Consider the following 19,919-nt stretch of genomic DNA (forward strand, 5'->3'; position numbering starts at 1 on the left):
CATTAGAAAACTTGTCACTTATTTTCTTTAGAATTTTTGCAACAGTATTACCCACACCGTTTTTTAGAAAATATGAATAGCCAATGAGGCAATGAAATTCCAGAAAAAAGGAGAAAAAAATCTAGAAAAGGAAGTTCAGAGAAGTACAAAAGTCAGGAGTTTCCTTTTGTTGAAACTTCTGATACATTCTGTCACCACAAACTCCAATTTTGATGTTACCCTAAATCATAAAAAAATCAAACCCATCTCTATACATCGATATATTCAAGCCAACTCTTTCTGTATTACGGTTATCCTGAGGGAAATCCTAATGGCTCTTAACTACTCAAGAGCCCTTAAATAATTGTCAGAAAGAAAAGATTTACATTTCATTAAGACTCATAGCAAGAATACTTTTTGAATTATTCTGTACATTAGCAGTGCTATTGCATATTTTCACATACATCAAAAATCTAGAGAAGGGACATAACTATCTTTCATAACAAGATAACTGTATTTAAAAAATATATGATACTATATCTTTCTCAGCTCTCTCTTTTCTCTTAATGGACTCGAGTATGCAAAAAAAGTGTGTAAACTGTAGGGATGAAAAACTTTTTCCTTCTTCCCTTCCAGGTTCTGTTGACCTAAAATAAATAGACTGCCAGTTATTTCTCCAGCAAAAATGGGTTTATTCGGGATAAGAAGGGAATTGCAATTTGGGGTCTACAACCACGGTGAGCCATGTGCAAGTCCCTACAAAACAAGGGAAGGAGAGAGAGGGGGAGATAAGAAGTTGGGAGAGCTATAGTAAGCAAAGAGACCATGGCTTTTCATTAGCTGAGCTGTTGTAAGGATGGAAGAGGAGGCATTCTTCTTCCTGTTGAGCTATGCTGTCCTTGCAAAGTGTGAGGGCTCCCCCTTCTGGTCTCCTGACTCTGTTTAACTGAAGTTTGTTGAATTTTTTACAGTTCTTTGGCTGGCCTAAAAATTAAATTAACATAACACAGATTAACAAGAGAAAAACAAATTTAATAATGTATGTGTAGGAGCTCCATAAAAAAATATGAGACTGAAAAAAGTGACCAAAGCAGGCTGTCTTTTAGACAAGGAAACTACAAATTTCTGAAGAATTTGCAAGGCAAAGAGGTTTGGGCTCAGGGTATCACATTAGAAAGTACCATGGTACTTTTACACAGCCTCTTGGCCCTAAGTTCCCTATTTCTGGTGATAATGATGCCCTCTATTCTCCTGGTACAGGGAGGGTTCTTTTCTTATGGAAGATCTATGTCCTGCTTTCAGGGGGACAAAGGATGATCAAAATGTCCTCCTTGCACTGGCTGTTTCTTAAGAAACTTTAATGAAAATACTCAATATGCCAATGTAGCATATTTTGGGGTGGCATTTTCTGTTCTTCTTCAAAACATTGCAATTATATAGGTTTGGATATAAAAATTACTTTTTATACTTTCATATTTCAAACTATATAAACCACTTTTCAGAATAACCCCTATCCTGACCTTTCCTCATGTCTACCTCCTACTGATATGTGGAATAAGTGCTAATATTACAACCATTGTTTTTAGTTTTGCCAGTTTCTTGGGCATATTCTGGAGAGTAAGACTGAAATAGGAGGATAGTTGTTGATGGTTTAAGAACTATTTATAAAATTTTCAAGTAATGAAGATATTGCTTGAAAATTTTATAAGTAAGCAAAATGATACTATTCTGCTTACTAGTATGCATAAAAACTAAGGAAAATTAGTTAAACAAAAAAGACACTTTCAAGAAAAAGAAAAGAAAAAAAAGAACACACTTCTAAAGTGATTTAGACCCAGGCAAACTTGTTGCTGTTATTTTCTTTTTTGAATAAAGAAATCTAACAGAATCAAGTTACTAGGGTAAGTTTTAAAATTTCAATTGGTGATAGACCATCTTTCATTGGTGAACAGAAGCATGACAGATTCCTCCAAGGTCTTAGGTAACTGAGTTAGAGTCAGAAGACTCAAGGCAACTCTAATTATGTTGCCATTTTTTTTTTTTTTGCTTTCTCTACTGCAAATACCAGATAAGGTAACGAAAGAGTACTTAATATATGTATCTATGAGTGAGTCTGGTAGGTGCCTTTAGCCATTTTGTCAACTACAAACTACTTGAATACTAAGTATGTAAGTGTTAGAAGCCTCTTTATTCCAAGGCTCCTATGACATTGCCTCAAAAATAAATCTGAACATCAGCATTTTTGTCTCATACTCATTTTTAAAACCAGGTTTCATATAATTTCACAGTATTTGTTAGAGTCCAAATTTTTCCTGGCTCCACTCCACATAACCAATATTTGACTTAATACAGTTCTAAATGTAGAGCAGATACTGAGTGAATTAAAAATTAGCATTTATCTCTAGTTTGATCAAAGAATAGTGTGCAATTAAACTATTTTATATCAAGAAAGCCTTCCTATTGAGATGAAGGAATTGAAGTCTTACTTATCATTTGATGGTTAGAGGTGTTTTATTTCTCTAACATTTTCATAGTTGAAATATTTGCAGTTTTATAAAAATGTGCTTTGTAAAAAGAGTGGATTGTGACAATGAGTTAGTTGTCTCTGAGCTATTTATAAAAGTAACTTTCTTTGAAATTCTACTAGGCACAGATCTCTTTTTCTGAAACAAATTAAAAAATAGTTCTTCCTTACAATATATTGATGAAATTTTCTACTTATTTATTAAATAATTAATTTAAAAAATGCATGTCTTTGATATGTCAGATATCATGTTATAATATTGTATTGTGATGTTATGAGACCAGGTGATTGGAGGTTTTGAATAAAGATGCTAAGTATTCAGTGATTCAGTGACAAGGTCAATACCACTTCCTTATGAGGCATTGAGAGAATGTTTCAGCTACGTCAAATCTCACACTCTGATGAATATTCCTTGTGGCTCTTTTGAGTCTTATGTTGTAGTTATGCCTATGCTTTTAAATTCCTGCATGTCAGTTTTTATACTGGATTATTCTTTGTATCACCTGCAATTATTTGCATAACTATACTCACAATGGTTATGGAAGCTAAATAAAGGTTTCATATAATTAAATGTTTAATGTTAGCAAATATATAAATGATATGTGAAATAATAACGCACATTGAGAAAATACAAATGAAACAGTCAAACTTGGTTAACTTTGAAAGAGATACATTCTTGCTTGACAGTTAACAGTCACAGTTTTCTCAATTAATGATATCTTATTTTTTATTTTATTTTATTTTTTGTGGTACGCGGGCCTCTCACTGTTGTGGCCTCTCCCGTTGCGGAGCACAGGCTCCGGACGCGCGGGCTCAGCGGCCGTGGCTCACGGGCCCAGCCACTCCGTGGCATGTGGAATCTTCCCGGACCGGGGCACGAACCCGTGTCCCCTGCATCGGCAGGCGGACTCTCAACCACTGCACCACCAGGGAAACCCAATATCTTATTTTTAAATGTCTCAAATTTTAAAGTGTTACCTTATTTTTAAAATGATAGAAAATAAATGAGGAAGGAAAATAGAAGAGGAGAAGGAAGGATTTTGGGGATTAGTTTTTAATATGTACTGGATTTTCACATAGCAATGAATGCAAATGTAAATTTAATGAAATCATATAAAATATTTAATGTAAATAATTATGTTTTATTTATACCACTCCCAATTTAGAATGTTATTTCCTTTATTCAGAAGAGTTGTGAGCAGCAGCATTATACTAGAAAGAGTAAAATATTCCTTTCTTTTCGGTTTTTATCTTAATTGTCAGGGGCTTTGCTTTAGACAGTATTTTAAGATCAAATTTGGTTCTGAACTGGAAAAAGAGCATCATGGATTAACAACACCTTCCAGAGGCGTGCAAGTTAGAAATGTGCATGAGGCCTATTTTCATATTTCATTATAACATGTTATATTTATTGGTGGCAAATTCTGGGGAATCTCCATGTACACATAAACCATGTTGGTAGTTTTTGTTACTATATCACTGCTCCTAGTAGTAGTAAAGGGGAGCAGAATGTGTCACTCTAAAATATGCCTCTTTAGCATGCTGACAAAAAAATGAATAAAGTGATCTAAGAAAGTTATGGAAAATTTTATTTGAGCCAAACTGAAGATTATAACTCAGGAGCAACCTCTCAGAGAGCTTGCAGAACTGTTCTGCCCATTAGAGGTCAAAGCACAGTTATATAGGTTTTTGAGACAGAGGGCTGTACATTAAATGACATATTTTACACAGTTTACACAACCTAGATCTATAGATACAAAGAGTAGTGGGTCATGGGTCATCATGACTCCTTACGAGATTAAGAAGGAAGGTTATCTCCTAAGGAGTTGTGACCATTGATGGGATTAGAAGGAATATTTTTTCCTAGGGAGGTCTGAATAATGCAGATGTACAATACACACTAAAGGGGAGGGAATTTTCTCATCTTGCCATAAATTATGAATTTTATTTCAGCAAGCATAAGAATTATTTTAGGCTAAGTAATAAAAAACAAAAAACCAAACCAAACCAAACAAACAAAAAAACCCAGCAGACAGGAAAGAAGCTCTGAAAACCAGTAGAAGCAATTTACGTTTACAAGGGAAATCTCCAATTATAAGGGTGTCTTTCTGTCTGTACCAGGAAGACAAGGATGACTCTAGAAACTCTTATCAATGGAGAAGGCTTAGATTTAAATCTGCATAACAAACATACCTTTTGTTTACTGTGCTTCCACTGAAAATTTGGCTTTCCCCTCCCAACATCTTTTGTCTTTAGCTGAAGATGGTATTCAAGGTGGTGACTTGGGCCATTTTGGGGAGTTACTCAGTTTTTCTGGTTATCTCCCCTGTATACAGGAAGTATACATGTTATTAAACTGTTTGTTTTACTCCTGTTAATCTGTCTTTTACTACTGAGGGGTTTTATCTAAGAACCTAAAAGGGTAGAGGAAAATTATTTTTTCCCCTCCACAGTAGGTTATCTGATCTTTTTCTTTTTTTTAGTTTCCACTTAAAAATTCAGATTTTATAGCTCAACACTTTGTAAGCAATTTCTTTTCCCAGTATAAGACAAAAGCCTATATTGTGTATTTTGGTAAACATGCACCCTCTCTAATGCAATTGTATCCATGTTATGGAGTGGCAACAGTAACCCAAAGAAGCAGAGAATAGTGATAGATTTGTTGCTGACAAACTGAAAGACTTAGGATAGAAAACATTATACTTTGTCTATTACAGTGACTTGGTTGTAACATATGAGAGGTAAGGTTGAGTGACATGCAAGTATAGAAATACTGCTTCTGGGATATTACAAACTTTTTTGCCACATCTGTTAGGTAGGTAGTCAGACTTGAGTTGGTCCCATCCCATCCTGGATGGGGTCATCTTTCCCTCCCCATGTGGACACTGGTAATCAGAGCATGCCCAGAGATCTTCCCTCTTCTAGTCAAGGACCACCGCTAAGTTTCCAGCCATATCAGGACCAAGCAAGGTAAACCTGCCAGCACACGTTGGCACAGGTGCACCAAGACCTAAAAGGTGACTCAAGGTAATCCAGGGTTCATTGTGCCATATTTCTAATAAATTAGTATTGCAGTTTTTGCCTCCCCCCACCCACGTGGGTTTTGCTTCGGTGCTTATGGGTAAGCACCTGCACACTAGGAGGAAAGTTATATAACTTAAAGCTGTCAATCAACTTGTCAGTTAAATGATGCAGGACACAAGGAGGGACCACCACTCTAAAAATCCTAACCGTGCCCCATTGCGAGACTACTTCTGGTAGTCTCATCCTTTCTCAGGAGTGTACTTTCGCTCTGCTTAATAAAACTCTTGCTATTTAAAACTGCTGTATGCCTCTAGACTGAATTATTTCTCTTGAGAAGGGCAAGAACTGAGGAAATTGCCATTTTGCCAGTAACACATCCAATATCACATAAAATGGTATTCATTCAATATTTTTCTTAAACTTTAGATTGATGCAGTCTTTTTAAAAAAGTACATCCTAAGCAGTTGTAGGGGTGGGAAATTTTTCCACTCTACCCTTCTAGATTCTTTGGCGGATCTAATAATCACATTGATATAAAACAGATTAACAGAAGAAACACAAAAGTTTCGTCACATATATACCTTCTGTATACATGGGAGAAACTCAGGAAAATAGGGTAACTCTCCTCCAGAATGGCAGAAGCCCTCACCTTAATTACCATCTTCAGCTAAACACAAAAGAAGATGTTGAGGGTAGAAGGTCAGTTATGGGAGGTTACCTGAAAGAGCTCAGTAAACAAGGGTAAAGTTGATATGCAGATTTAAATTGTTGCCATCTGCATGATAAGTTTCTAGAGATAAGTTCATCTCCCTCTTTCTGGTACAGCCAGAGAGACACCTTTACAAATGGAGATTTCCCTAGTACACATAAATGACTAATACAAAGGGGTAACTTTTACCCAGTTTTCAAAACTTCTGTGTCTGCAGTTTCTTAAAAATAATCAGCCTGAAATAATCCTATACCAAAGAGACATATTTGGGGGTGGTAAATTCTGCTCCCCCACACAATCATAATCTTAAAATAGTAGGTTTGGGATTCCCTAGTGGTGCAGTGGTTGAGAGTCCGCCTGCCGATGCAGGGGACACGGGTTCGTGCCGTGGTCCAGGAAGATTCCACATGCTGGAGAGCGGCTGGGCCCGTGAGCCATGGCCGCTGAGCCTGTGCATCTGGAACCTGTGCTCCGCAATGGGAGAGGCCACAACAGTGAGAGGCCTGCGTACCGCAAAAAAAAAAAAAAAAAAAAAAATAGTAGGTTTGATGAACGAGTTGTGTTTTCTAAATAATTTATGTTAAATTAAGAGTCTTCTATATATACTCAATTCATACATTTAAAGTATAATTTAAAAAATTTATTTGTGGACCACCAAAATTGTCTCACGTGTCATTTGCTACTCCTCCTATACTTTAAACTGTACTAGATATAATAAACAGACATGGAAAATTTAGAACAATTAAAGAAGGACTTTAAGAAAAAATCTTTATACCCCATAAATTTAACCAATCAGGGGAATTCCCTGGTGGTCCAGGGGTTAAGACTCTGTGCTCTCACTGCCCAGAGCCCGGGATCAATCTCTGGTCAGGGAACTAAGATCCCACAAGCTGTGCATTGAGGCCAAAAATAAATAAATAAATAATAAAGTAAAATAGAATAGAATAGAATAGAATAAAATAAAATAAAGTTTAACCAATCATAATTATCAGTGTAATCTTGATCATGTTTATTCCCTTCTTGAGAAGGAAAAATGTTTTTCTCTGCCCTCTTAGATTTACTAATTGGCGACTTTAAATTAAACTGAACAAAAAACAAAACAAAACAAAAACCCCAAAAACAGTTTAACAGTAGAAAGAATAAAATATTTCATTAAGTATTTTAGAAAGAATAAAGTATATGCGTATGAGAGCAAACAAAAGAAGTTGCTCCCTGAGCAGCTAGAGATGAGGTTTTATACACCTCATTTCATGCGTGAGGAGGGAGAAAATACTTCTTTGGGAACAAGGAGCAGGTTTCTAGGGAGGGTAAACAGGAGACAAAGAAAGTTTGTGGTAATGTGTGTTTATGTAGATGCTAGTGTTTTTCTTCTTTTTTTTTTTTTTTTTCTCCTTTTCTCATGGCTATAAAACTCTCCCAAGGAAGAGATTCATGGCAGCTTCACTTGAGAAAGTTTCTGCTTTTAATACGATAAAGAAAACTCCGAAAAGGCTTCTTTTTGTTTATGTTCAATCTCTAATGTCTTTAATTTAAAATAATTTGTATATGAACTCTGAGGGTCTAGTGAATCCCCACACTTTGGAAATTTAAACTTTTTTCCCATGTTTTGACCACAGTCTGTCTTATAATGGATCTAAACATCAAAGAATACTGGAGTTGTTCCCAAACTCAGGTTCTGCTGCTTGCCCCTTGAAAGCTAATACTCAAGAGACAGTTGTTGGTTGAAAAGGAAAGGTTGCTTTATTCAGGAGGCTGGCAACATGGAGAAGGTGGACTCAGGTCCAAGAACCAAATCTAAAGGTTCTGCTTGACCATGAAAGTTTTTAAAGGGGGAAAGGGGAAGTTAATCACATTAATCATTTGGGGAGGGGGGAGTCAGAGTCTTTGTTATCTTCCACTGTGTTCAGACTTCCTTCTGATTGATAGGTGATGAGGTAACAGGGCAGTGTTTCAGGAATCTTATACTCACCCTGAAGTTACCATTCTCTACCTGGGTGGGGGCCTTAGTTCCTGCAGAAGAACTCAAAGATATGGTTACATATATTCCTTGAGCAGGAACCAGGGTCCTGCTTTATCACCGCAGGATTGTTTCTTTTTTTCTATATTTTTATTTATTCATCAAGCCAATTTTTTACTGACTTTTTCTTCTTTTTTTAATTTTTGAATTTTATTTATTTTTTTATATAAGAGGTTCTTATTAGTCATCAGTTTTATACACATCAGTGTATACATGTCAATCCCAATTGCCCAATTCATCACAACACCATCCCCACCCCCCCATGGCTTTCCCCCTTTGGTGTCCATACGTTTGTTCTCTACATCTGTGTCTCAACTTCTGCCATGCAAAACAGTTCATCTGTACCATTTTTCTAGGTTCCACATACATGCGTTAATACACGATATTTGTTTTTCTCTTTCTGATTTACTTCACTCTGTATGACAGTCTCTAGATCTATCCACGTCTCAACAAATGACCCAATTTTGTTCCTTTTTATGGCTGAGTAACACTCTGTTGTATATATGTACCACATCTTCTTTATCCATTTGTCAGTTGATGGGCATTTAGGTTGCTTCCATGACCTGGCTATTGCAAATAGTGCTGCAATGAACGTTGGGGTGCATGTGTCTTTTTGAATTGTGGTTTTCTTTGGGTATACGCCCAGTAGTGGGATTGCTGGATCATATGGTAATTCTCTTTTTAGTTTTTTAAGGAACCTCCATATTGTTCTCCATAGCAGCTGTATCAATTTACATTCCCACCAACAACGCAAGAGGGTTCCCTTTTCTCCACACCCTCACCAGCATTTGTTGTTTGTAGATTTTCTGATGAATCCCATTCTAACTAGTGTGAGGTGATACCTCACTGTAGTTTTGATTTGCATTTCTCTAATAATTAGTGATGTTGAGCAGCTTTCACGTGATTCTTGGCCACCTGTATGTCTTCTTTGGAGAAATGTCTATTTAGGTCTTCTGTCCATTTTTGGATTGTGTTGTTTATTTTCTTCCTATTGAGCTGCATGAGCTGTTTATATATTTTGGAGATTAATCCTTTGTCCCTTGATTCGTTTGCAAATATTTTCTCCCATTCTGAGGGTTGTCTTTTCGTCTTACTTATGGTTTCCTTTGCTGTGCAAAAGCTTTTAATTTTCAGTGGGTCCCATTTGTTTATTTTTATTTCCACTACTCTAGGAGGTGAATCAAAAAAGATCTTGCTGTAATTTATGTCAAAGAGTGTTCTTCCTATGTTTTCCTCTAAGAGTTTTATACTGTCTGGCCTTACATTTAAGTCTTGAATCCATTTTGAGTTTATTTTTGTGTATGGTGTTAAGGAGTGTTCTAATTTCATTCTTTCACATGTAGATGTCCAGTTTTCCCAGCACCACTGATTGAGGACACTCTCTATTCTCCATTATATATCCTTGCATCCTTTGTCATAGATTAGTTGACCATAAGTGCGTGGGTTTACCTCTGGGCTTTCTTTCTTGTCCCATTGATCTGTGTTTCTGTTTTTGTGCCAGTACCATATTGTCTTGATTACTGTAGCTTTGTAGTCTGTAGTCAGGGAGTCTGATTCCTCCAGCTCCGTTTTTTTCCCTCAAGACTGCCTTGGCTATTCGGGGTCTTTTGTGTCTCCATACAAATTTTAAGATTTTTTCTTCTAGTTACGTAAAAAATGCCATTGGTAATTTGATAGGGATTGCATTGAATCTGTAGATTGCTTTGGGTAGTTTAGTCATTTTCACAATATTGATTCTTCGAATCCAAGAACATGGTATATTTCTCTACATCTGTTGGTATCATCTTTAATTTCTTTCTTCAGTGTCTTATAGTTTTCTGCATACACGTCTTTTTGTCTCCCTAGGTAGGTTTATTCCTAGGTATTTTATTCTTTTTCTTGCAATGGTAAATGGGAGTGTTTCCTAAATTTCTCTTTCAGATTTTTCATCATTAGTGTATAGGAATGCAAGAGATTTCTGTGCATCAATTTTGTATCTTGCGACTTTACCAAATTCATTGATTAGCTCTACTAGTTTTCTGGTGGCATCTTTAGGATTTTCTATGGATAGTATCATGTCATCAGCAAACAGTGACAGTTTTACTTCTTCTTTTCCAAGTTGTATTCCTTTTATTTCTTTTTCTTCTCTGATTGCCAAGGCTAGGGCTTCCAAATCTATGTTGAATAATAGTGGTGAGAGTGAACATTGTTGTCTTGTTCCTGATCTTAGAGGAAATGGTTTCAGTTTTTCACCATTGAGAATGATGTTTGCTGTGGGTTTGTCATATAAGTCCTTTATTATGTTGAGGTAGGTTCCCTCTATGCCCACTTTCTGGAGATTTTTTATCATAAATGGGTGTTGAATTTTGTCAAAAGCTTTTTCTGCATCTATTGAGATGATTGTATGGTTTTTCTTCTTCAGTTTGTTAATATGGTGTATCACGTTGATTTGTGTATATTGAAGAATCCTTGCATCCCTGGGATAAATCCCACTTGATCATGGTGTATGATCCTTTTAATATGTGGTTGGATTCTGTTTGCTAGTATTTTGTTGAGGATTTTTGCATCTATATTCATCAGTGATATTGGTCTGTAATTTTCTGTTTTTGTAGTATCTTTGTCTGGGTTTGGTATCAGGGTGATGGTGGCCTCATAGAATGAGTTTGGGAGTGTTCCTTCCTCTGCAGTTTTTTGGAAGAGTTTGAGAAGGATGGGTGTTAGCTTTTCTCTAAGTGTTTGATAGAATTCACCTGTGAAGCCATCTGGTCCTGGGTTTTGGTTTGTTGGAAGATTTTTAATCACATCTTCAATTTCATTACTTGTGATTGGTCTGTTCATATTTTCTATTTCTTCCTGGTTCAGTCTTGGAAGGTTATACCTTTCTAAGAATTTGTCCATTTTTCCAGGTTGCCCATTTTATTGGCATAGAGTTGCTTGTACTCATCTGTTAGCATGCTTTGTATTTCTGCGGTGTCTGTTGTAACTTCTCCTTTTTCATTTCTAATTTTATTGATTTGAGTCCCCTCCCTCTTTTTCTTGATGAGTCTGGCTAATGGTTTATCAATTTTGTTTATCTTCTCAAAGAACCAGCTTTTAGTTTTATTGATCTTTGCTATTGGTTTCTTTGTTTCTATTTCATTTATTTCTGCTCTGATCTTTATGATTTCTTTCCTTCTGCTAACTTTGGGTTTTGTTTGTTCTTCTTTCTCTAGTTCCTTTAGGTGTAAGGTTAGATTGATTTTTTGAGATTTTTCTTGTTTCTTGAGATAGACTTGTATAGCTAGCTATAAACTTCCTTCTTAGAACTGCTTTTGCTGCATCCAATAGACTTTGGATCATCATGTTTTCATTGTCATTTGTCTCTAGGTATTTTTTGATTTCCTCTTTGATTTCTTCAGTGATCTCTTGGTTATTTAGTAACGTATTGTTTAGCCTCCTTGTGTTTGCGTTTTTTATGTTTTTTTCCCTGTAATTCATTTTTAATCTCATAGTGTCGGGGTCAGAAAAGATGCTTGATATGCATTTATGATATGAATTTGTTTTCTTAAACTTACTGAGGCTTGATTTGTGACCCAAGATGTGATCTATCCTGGAGAATGTTCCGTGCACACTTGAGAAGAAAGTGTAACCTGCTGTTTTTGGATGGAGTGTCCTATAAATATCAATTAAATCTATCTGGTCTGTTTTGTCAATTAAAGCTTCTGTTTCCTTATTTATTTTCATTTTGGATGATCTGTCCATTGTTATAAGTGAGGTGTTAAAGTCCCCGAGTATTATTGTGTTACTGTCAATTTCCTCTTTTACAGCTGTTAGCAGTTGCCTTATGTATTGAGGTGCTCCTTTGTTGGGTGCATATATATTTATAGTTGTTATATCTTCTTCTTGGATTGATCCCTTGATCATTACCTAGTGTCCTTCCTTGTGTCTTGTAACATTCTTTATTTTAAAATCTATTTTATCTGATATGAGTATTGCTACTCCAGCTTTCATTTGATTTCCGTTTGCATGGAATATCTTTTTCCATCCCCTCACTTTCAGTCTGTATGGTCTCTTGTAGACAACATATATATGGGTCTTGTTTTTGTCTCCATTCAGCAAGCCTGTGTCTTTCGGTTGGAGCATTTAACCCATCACGTTTAAGGTAATTATCGATAGGTATGTTCCTATGACCATTTTCTGAATTGTTTTGGGTTTGTTTTTGTAGGTTCTTTTCTTCTCTTGTGTTTTCCACTTAGAGAAGTTCCTTTAGCATTTTCTGTAGAGCTGGTTTGGTGGTGCTGAATTCTCTTAGCTTTTGCCTGTCTGTAAAGCTTTTGATTTCTCCATTGAATCTGAATGAGATCCTTGCTGGGTAGAGTAATCTTCGTTGTAGGTTCTTCCCTTTCATCACTTTAAGTATATCATGCCACTCCCTACTGGCTTGTAGAGTTTCTGCTGAGAAATCAGCTGTTAACCTTATGGGAGTTCCCTTGTATGTTATTTGTCGTTTTTCCCTTGCTGCTTTCAATAATTTTCCTTTGTCTTTAATTTTTGCCAATTTGATTATTATGTGTCTTGGCATGTTTCTCCTTGGGTTTATCCTGTATGGGACTCACTGTGCTTCCTCAACTTGGGTGGCTGTTTCCTTTCCCATGTTAGGGAAGTTTTCGACTATAATCTCTTCCAATATATTCTCAGGTCCTTTCTCTCTCTCTTCTCCTTCTGGGACCCCTATAATGCGAATGTTGTTGCATTTAATGTTGTCCCAGAGGTTTCTTAGGCTGTCTTCATTTCTTTTCATTCTTTTTCTTTATTCTGTTCCACAGCAGTGAATTCCACCATTCTGTCTTCCAGATCAGTTATCTGTTCTTCTGCCTCAGTTATTGTGCTATCGATTCCTTCTAGTGTATTTTTCATTTCAGTTATTGTGTTGTTCATCTCAGTTTGTCCTTTAATTGTTCCAGATCTTCGTTAAACATTTTTTGCATCTTCTTGATCTTTGTCTCCATTCTTTTTCCGAGGTCCTGGATCATCTCCACTATCATTATTCTGAATTCTTTTTCTGGAAGGTTGCCTATGTCCACTTCATTTAGTTGTTTTTCTGGGGTTTTATCTTGTTCCTTCATCTGGTACATAGCCCTCTGCCTTTTCATCTGGTCTACCTTTCTGTGAATGTGGTTAGTTTTCCACAGGCTGCAGGATTGTAGTTCTTCTTGCTTCTGCTCACAGGATTGTGTCTTGATTGCTCCTCCTTTGTTTCTGCATTCCCTCACTTTCCTGGTTAGCAACTGTTTAAATCTTCCCTTTGGAAATAAGTGAAGGTCAAGGATGCTGGATGAAACCTACAAACAAGAAATGTGGAACACGGAAAGGATTTGTACCTAGGAGGGCCCTATAGGGTCCTTCTTGGTTTCAGAGTCACATAGTTATTGCATTACAGGAAGGTTGCACTTGCAAAATTCCATCGATAGAGATTTTTGGTTTCTGAGATCTTGCCTTAGAACACTTCTTTACAACCAGTAAAAATAGAAAAAGAAAACAAAACAAAAAAGCAGGAAAAAATAAAAAGCTGTTCTCTGTTGGCAATATTGTGGCTAGTAGATAAGAGAAAAAGTGGGAACATAATTCCCTTTACTGTTACAAGGACACTCCTCTCAGAAACTGTAGCTTTTTAGAGTCCCAAAGTATGAAGAAATAAAACAATTCTCATTTAGAAACTTGGAAACAAGTTATTTTAGTGATGCCAGCAGGCTACATGGAGACAAGGAAGGCTCTCAAAATACTTTGTCATAGGCAATCTTATGTGAAACAAACAAAACCATTTCTCCAATAAGAGTATAGCAGATCTGGTGGGTTTTCTTTCTTTTATTTACCCCTTCATTTTTTTTTCTTTCTTTCTTTTTTTTTTCTTCCAAATAACCAATATTTATCTCATAGACTTAAATTTCTTGAAGCATTATCAAAAAAAAAAAATGCTGGGGTAGGGGAAGGAGTGAAGGAATCAAGAGCCATCTTTGTTTGTTAACTGGCCTTCTCAAAGAAAAGTAAACATTCCTATATCCTCATGATGGGAGATAGTTTCACAACTTGGAGAAAGCCTTCAATGGAAGTTAGGCTACTACCCTCCCACAGGCACTGGGAGATAGAAGCTCTATCTTCCTTGATTAATTATTACATTTCAATAGGATGATTCCTAGGTCCTGGAGAAAGAGTCCTGGGTTATAAAACTGGCAAAAGTTTGAGCTGGGAGAAGGTTGACATCTCAGAGCTGTGGAGAAAGTATTTACAATTGGAAATTTTCTAAAGTAAATGCTCTGAGAAAAGTGAGGTCAGATGCCTACACTCTGGACGAAACCTGTCTACAGTTGAGCCAAGCTAGAGGGATCATTGCAACCATCTTGTGTTCTTTTTCTTTTTTCCTCTCTCACAGGACCGTGCACAAAACCTGAATGAACGGCGAACCACTACCACCACCCTCACAGTGGATGTTCTAGATGGAGATGACCTGGGTCCAATGTTTCTTCCTTGTGTCCTTGTGCCAAACACTCGTGATTGTTACCCACTCACCTATCAAGCTGCCATACCTGAGTTGATGACTCCGGTAAGCATACTCCCATCTTTTCTTCTTCACTTCCACCTCTCTAACCCCAGTGGGATCCTGTTCAAGTATTTTGAACACATATTCAGTGAAAATAGGAAACTTCACTAGATTGGTATTGAAAAATATTTATGTTCAAAACCATTTTGAGACAGTATGGGTAAATTTTTGGTCAATGCATAATTACATCATTTACAAAGTAGAAAGTATGTCATGAAGCAACAGCCCATTTGACTCTGATTTTTTTTTTTTTTCTGTGTGTAAAGCATAACAAATTTCAGTTACCAACATATACTGGGAAACCCCAAGAAATGACTCCAGCATTTCCTTAAATTCACATGTAAACATGCAGCCCTAAGTCAGAGGACACACAAGTCAACAGTATACTCTCTTGTCTCTTAGAGCCCTGAAATATTATTGGAGATTATGCTTGGCTGTTTGAAGGTGGGAGCTAATGAATCCTGAATTCAAATATTCAATAGTTATTAGTTAAAGATGTATTTTAAAGAAACAAAAAGTTAAAGCATGAGTACCTATTTTCTACACTCAATTCTGCATTTGTTTTTTACACTTCTAATAAATCTTAACTTGCTGTCAGCCTGGAATTCATACCGTAGACCTGCCTGGATGATAAATATACATACCTAAGAATAAAACTTATAAGACTAACAGATATCCTGCTTAGGCTAAAATATCAATTTCTCCCTTAAAAGTAAAAAAAAAAAAAGAAAAAAATGAATTCTCTTTTAGAGCAGTCAAATTCCTAGGAGTGAACTATTTGATTAATGTCTTTGCTGTTCCTCTGGAAAGCATTCAGCCTTCTGGGTTAGTAACATGGCTGATGCTGTCAGAATTTGTTGCAAGGTATTTGAATTTTTTTCTCAAACATCTGAGAACTGTGGTTTGGGGGTCCTCTATTTGAAATTTTTTAAAAGAATAGAACAGAAATCCCTTCTCCTAAGTGTAAATTACACTGCATTCCAGTCACTTCAAAGAATTCTTATCCTATATTTTACCAATTACTTTATCCAATATTTTACCTGCTAGCTTTACTAACATAACCGTAGCTCTTAAATGGTTGAAAATCACTTTTGTGTCTGTGTCAGTAAATGATTACTGGTCTAACTGGCTTGCATGAAAAAAATAAGCCAGGAAAAAAAGAATAAATGTTATGATGTGCCTTGAGTGAAGAAAATAATATAAATTTTCAGCTAAATGGAGTAATTTTGCAGACAAAAAAGCTAATGTAGAGATTGTCTAGACAAACATTCATAGGTTACCTAAAGTTATATGTCATGATATTATTTTTGTTTAATATCAGTGAGAAGCCTTAATGATGTGAACATTGAACTTTTCTTTGAAAGGCTTAATTGAAATCATGACAAAAAATATTTTTAGTATTAATTTATTTTTGAGTTAATTTATGTAGCTGGTGTACCAGTGAGATCCCAAGAGAAGGTGAATACTGATATAATAAGACTAAAATCAGTGAACCAGTATGATGAATGTTTAACAGTACTTGACGTACTGAGAGAAGTAAATAAAGACAGAGGTTACTGCTTGAGAAGCAAAGTGTATTGACTTTATAAAGGATCTTTGAGTATCCCTTCCTTCTGCTCCAGATTACAGACTAAGCATCTCTCTCATTCCTATACAGTTTCATGCTAGAGACAAAGTCATGCTCCAGATTTGGGGTAAATGACAATAATGACTAATGGTTATATAGATTGTTCAGTTTGTCATGAACTGTGTTAAATTCTACAAAAATACTGACTTAAATCCTTGTGGATAATTACCACTATTATGGTTTTTTATAGATGAGATCTCTGGGGTACAGAGTTTAAGTAACTTAACCTTATAGCTAATAAGTAAAAAGAGTTTTCTTTTAAAATCATGTATCTTAAATTAAATGGTATGCTATAAATTCCAGAATGATCAAACTGGAATGCTTCGTCATCATTTTTAAACATATCAACCCATTCTTTAACATTCTGTGAAACAACAAGAATTTTTACAGATTTAAATACTTATGGCAAGTATTAATTTGTTAAGCTTACATTTTTATTGCCATGTAGAAAAAAATTAAATATGTTTACTTACAAAATTAGGCAATTGTTCTGATTATCAATCACTGCATGACACACCACCAAAACTTAGTGGCTTCAAATTACAATCTTTAAATTTGTTCATAAAACTGCACTTTTGGCAGACTGGAGGGAACACCTCATCCCTACTCTACACAGCATCTGCTAGGGCACGTTGACTAAGGGCTGGGGGGCACTTTGACTAAGGGCTGGGTACCACTTTCCGAATGGTAAACTTAGCAAGTTGATTCCGGCTGTTGGTTCCAGCTTAGTGAGGGCTGTGAGCTGGAGGCTTCATTTCTACTCCATGTAGGTCTTTCCTGGGCTATTTGAGATTCCTCATATCAAAGCATTGGGTTCTAAAAGCAAGCTTTCCCAAAGAATTGGACAGAACTTTTATGAACTAGCCTTGTAATTTTCAGTGTCACTTCAGTGTCACTATAGTCATACCTCTGCCAGATTCAAGGAGTAGAAGTATATACCATCTCCTGAAGGGAGGAGTGTAGGAGTCACATTGTACGAAGAACATAAGGGGAAGGAAGTTTTATTGTGGCCATCATAGGAAAACAAAATCAGCTGTAGTAATGGCATCAGGTTTCCATGTGCTCTTTTACATGCCATTTCGGATCCCTTGTGGATCACTAGGGTTAAGAAGTGTAGCTAGTTTTTAAGTTTCACATTTAAATTGCTGTGTTTATGTCTGTCTTTTTTTTAATTTTCTTTTTTTTTCTATTTTCTTTTGCTATTTCCATACTTTGCTAAAATTTCTGGAAATTTCAATAAATAAGATCTTGTATTCAGAGCAAGAGAGCTAACCATTTATGTCAGCTAAACAGGATATGATGACTCTAATTACATACTTGCTGATCCTTTCCTGACTAATTCTTCAAAATTTTGAGAGCTTTGACACCTGCTCACCTTCTGGGTTGATGTGAAATTTTCCACCAATTACCTCAGTGATATTCTTGACTTGAGATACCATCCTTAGTTCTACCACAATGCGTGCAGAATTTATCAGCTCAGAAAATCTTTGAAAGGTAGTCTAGTACAGTGTTTAACCCATGAACCAAGGTATAATACAAATAATATAATATAAATCTGATATAAATCTGTTGTCTCAGGGGCACTAAAGTAAATTGTAGCCCTGTGTTAATTATTGTGTATTTATTAATTTGGTAAATAGCCACTGGACCCTAGTATATGTTGAACTCTATGTTAATAGAGGAGACTTGTCAACCTGGATAAGATAAAATTCTTCTGCTATATTGTGTAAATTTATTCTCACTTTCTGACTCTCTTAAAGTTGTTATGCCTATCTAGTTGAAGATTTCTAGTATTATAGAAAACTTCTGTAGAATTTGGAGAGCATAGGGTCCATGGTTCTATTTTCTCGATTTCCTATTAAAGGCAAAGACAGTAAATACTTATGTATTTTTTTCAGTGTTGAACAGTTGCATACTGTTTGGCTAGTTGGATTTACTGCTGAGTAAATTGTCCCTGGTTAGAAACACCATAGTATTAATATGATAATATTTACATATTAGCTATGCGTTTACTATATATATATTTTCCTATATTTATTGTGCTGTGCAGTTTTCAGTATTTTGGCATTAGTTGCTTACCAGACATGGCCATCTAGTAGCTAGAATCCATGCTCTAATGAATTCTTCCCCAACCCTGTTTAAAGCCTTGGGTTAGTTCCCAAGACTATCTTGCCACAAATGCCTCCACTATAATCTTTGTCATAAAGAGCTCTAGTTTTCAGGTAGCTATCAAAGAGAGTTCTTCTGCTTTATTTATGCTGCTCTCTCCTTCCAGGGAAACTTTCTCAATTATTACAAGAGTGGTGATGATTTCCAGTGATGTATGACATTTATAATTTCCTCTTGGCTCATACTCATTAAATGTGTTGCAATCTGGGAACTCTCTCCTCTCTTGTCTTTTATGAAACTTTTCCTCTCCTTGATGGCCCTGTGTTTCTCCTCTTAAATCTTTGATGGCCTTTTATTATTTCTTTTTTTTTTTTTTGTTAAAGGGTATCTCCGTTCTTGGATTGATTGATTGATTGATTGATTGATTCTTATTCTTAAATCTTAGGGATTTTCCAGACTTCTGTCTTTTGAAGCTTTTTTTTTTTCCTTTTCACTATATTTTTCACCGAGATTCATCAAACCTACATAATGTGTTCCTTTTTCACCAAATAAGGATGATCTGTGTGTTGTTGAAGTATTTTCTGACCTGAAATCTTTCCTGACTTCCAAGCTTACAATTCTCAATTTTTCTAGGTAGTTTTCTTATACTCCCCACAGACACCTCATTATCCTTTCTAATATATTCTGATGCATCCATGTCCACTCTCATGTTACCTCTGTTACCTTTGGGGTCTTGGTTGATTTGGACCTAGATTTCAGTGACCCCCCTCATCTCAAACTCAATCAATCTCCAAAGATATTCTCTGCATTATCTATGAAATGTTACTTAAATATGTTTGACGCCTATTTTCCTGCCCAAATACCTGCCTAGAGGCATACCCTCAACTCTGGACCCCTAGAATTGGAATACAATTCTGATCTGATCTTTCACTGTCTAATTAAAGTTTCAGTATTTCCCATCATATACCAGATAAGTTTCAAAACTTTGATCATATCATTTAGAGTAATTTTATATCTGACCATTTTTCAGTCTCATCTCTTTTAACTTGCATAAAGCAACTTCTCTAGAAACAGAGCTTTGCACATGTACCTGGACTTCTCCGAGAATTACCCTCCCTTTTCTCCACTTTGTTTCATATATTAAGCTTATGGTTTTTATTCAAGCTTCATCTTGGTAATATGAAATGATAGGCCCTTAAAATTAAGTTTTTCTCTGTTATCTGCATGAATTTCTACTAAAAGTACTGAACTCCCTGTTGTATCCCAGTCATTTACCCATTTCTCTTTTGCTAGACTATTAGTTCTTTAATTTCCTACTTGTCATTATGTCTTCATGTATAACCCATTCGCTTCATGTAGTAAATGTTCAGAAAC

The 19,919-nt window shown here is 35.9% G+C and overlaps 1 protein-coding gene across 1 annotated transcript in view; it reads left to right on the top strand.

The window, feature by feature from the left end:
- PCDH15 (protocadherin related 15) overlaps window positions 1-19,919 on the top strand; it is a 1,088,571-nt gene that overhangs the window by 690,644 nt on the left and 378,008 nt on the right. Inside the window, exon 9 of the mRNA XM_029245143.1 lies at window positions 14,642-14,812. Coding sequence (XP_029100976.1) covers window positions 14,642-14,812 — 171 coding nt within the window. The remainder of the gene's footprint in view (window positions 1-14,641; window positions 14,813-19,919) is intronic.

This window comes from Monodon monoceros, unplaced genomic scaffold (genome assembly GCF_005190385.1).
Source record: "Monodon monoceros isolate NGI ecotype Baffin Bay Population unplaced genomic scaffold, NGI_Narwhal_1 Super_Scaffold_4, whole genome shotgun sequence".
In the NCBI taxonomy this organism is placed as follows: domain Eukaryota; kingdom Metazoa; phylum Chordata; class Mammalia; order Artiodactyla; family Monodontidae; genus Monodon; species Monodon monoceros.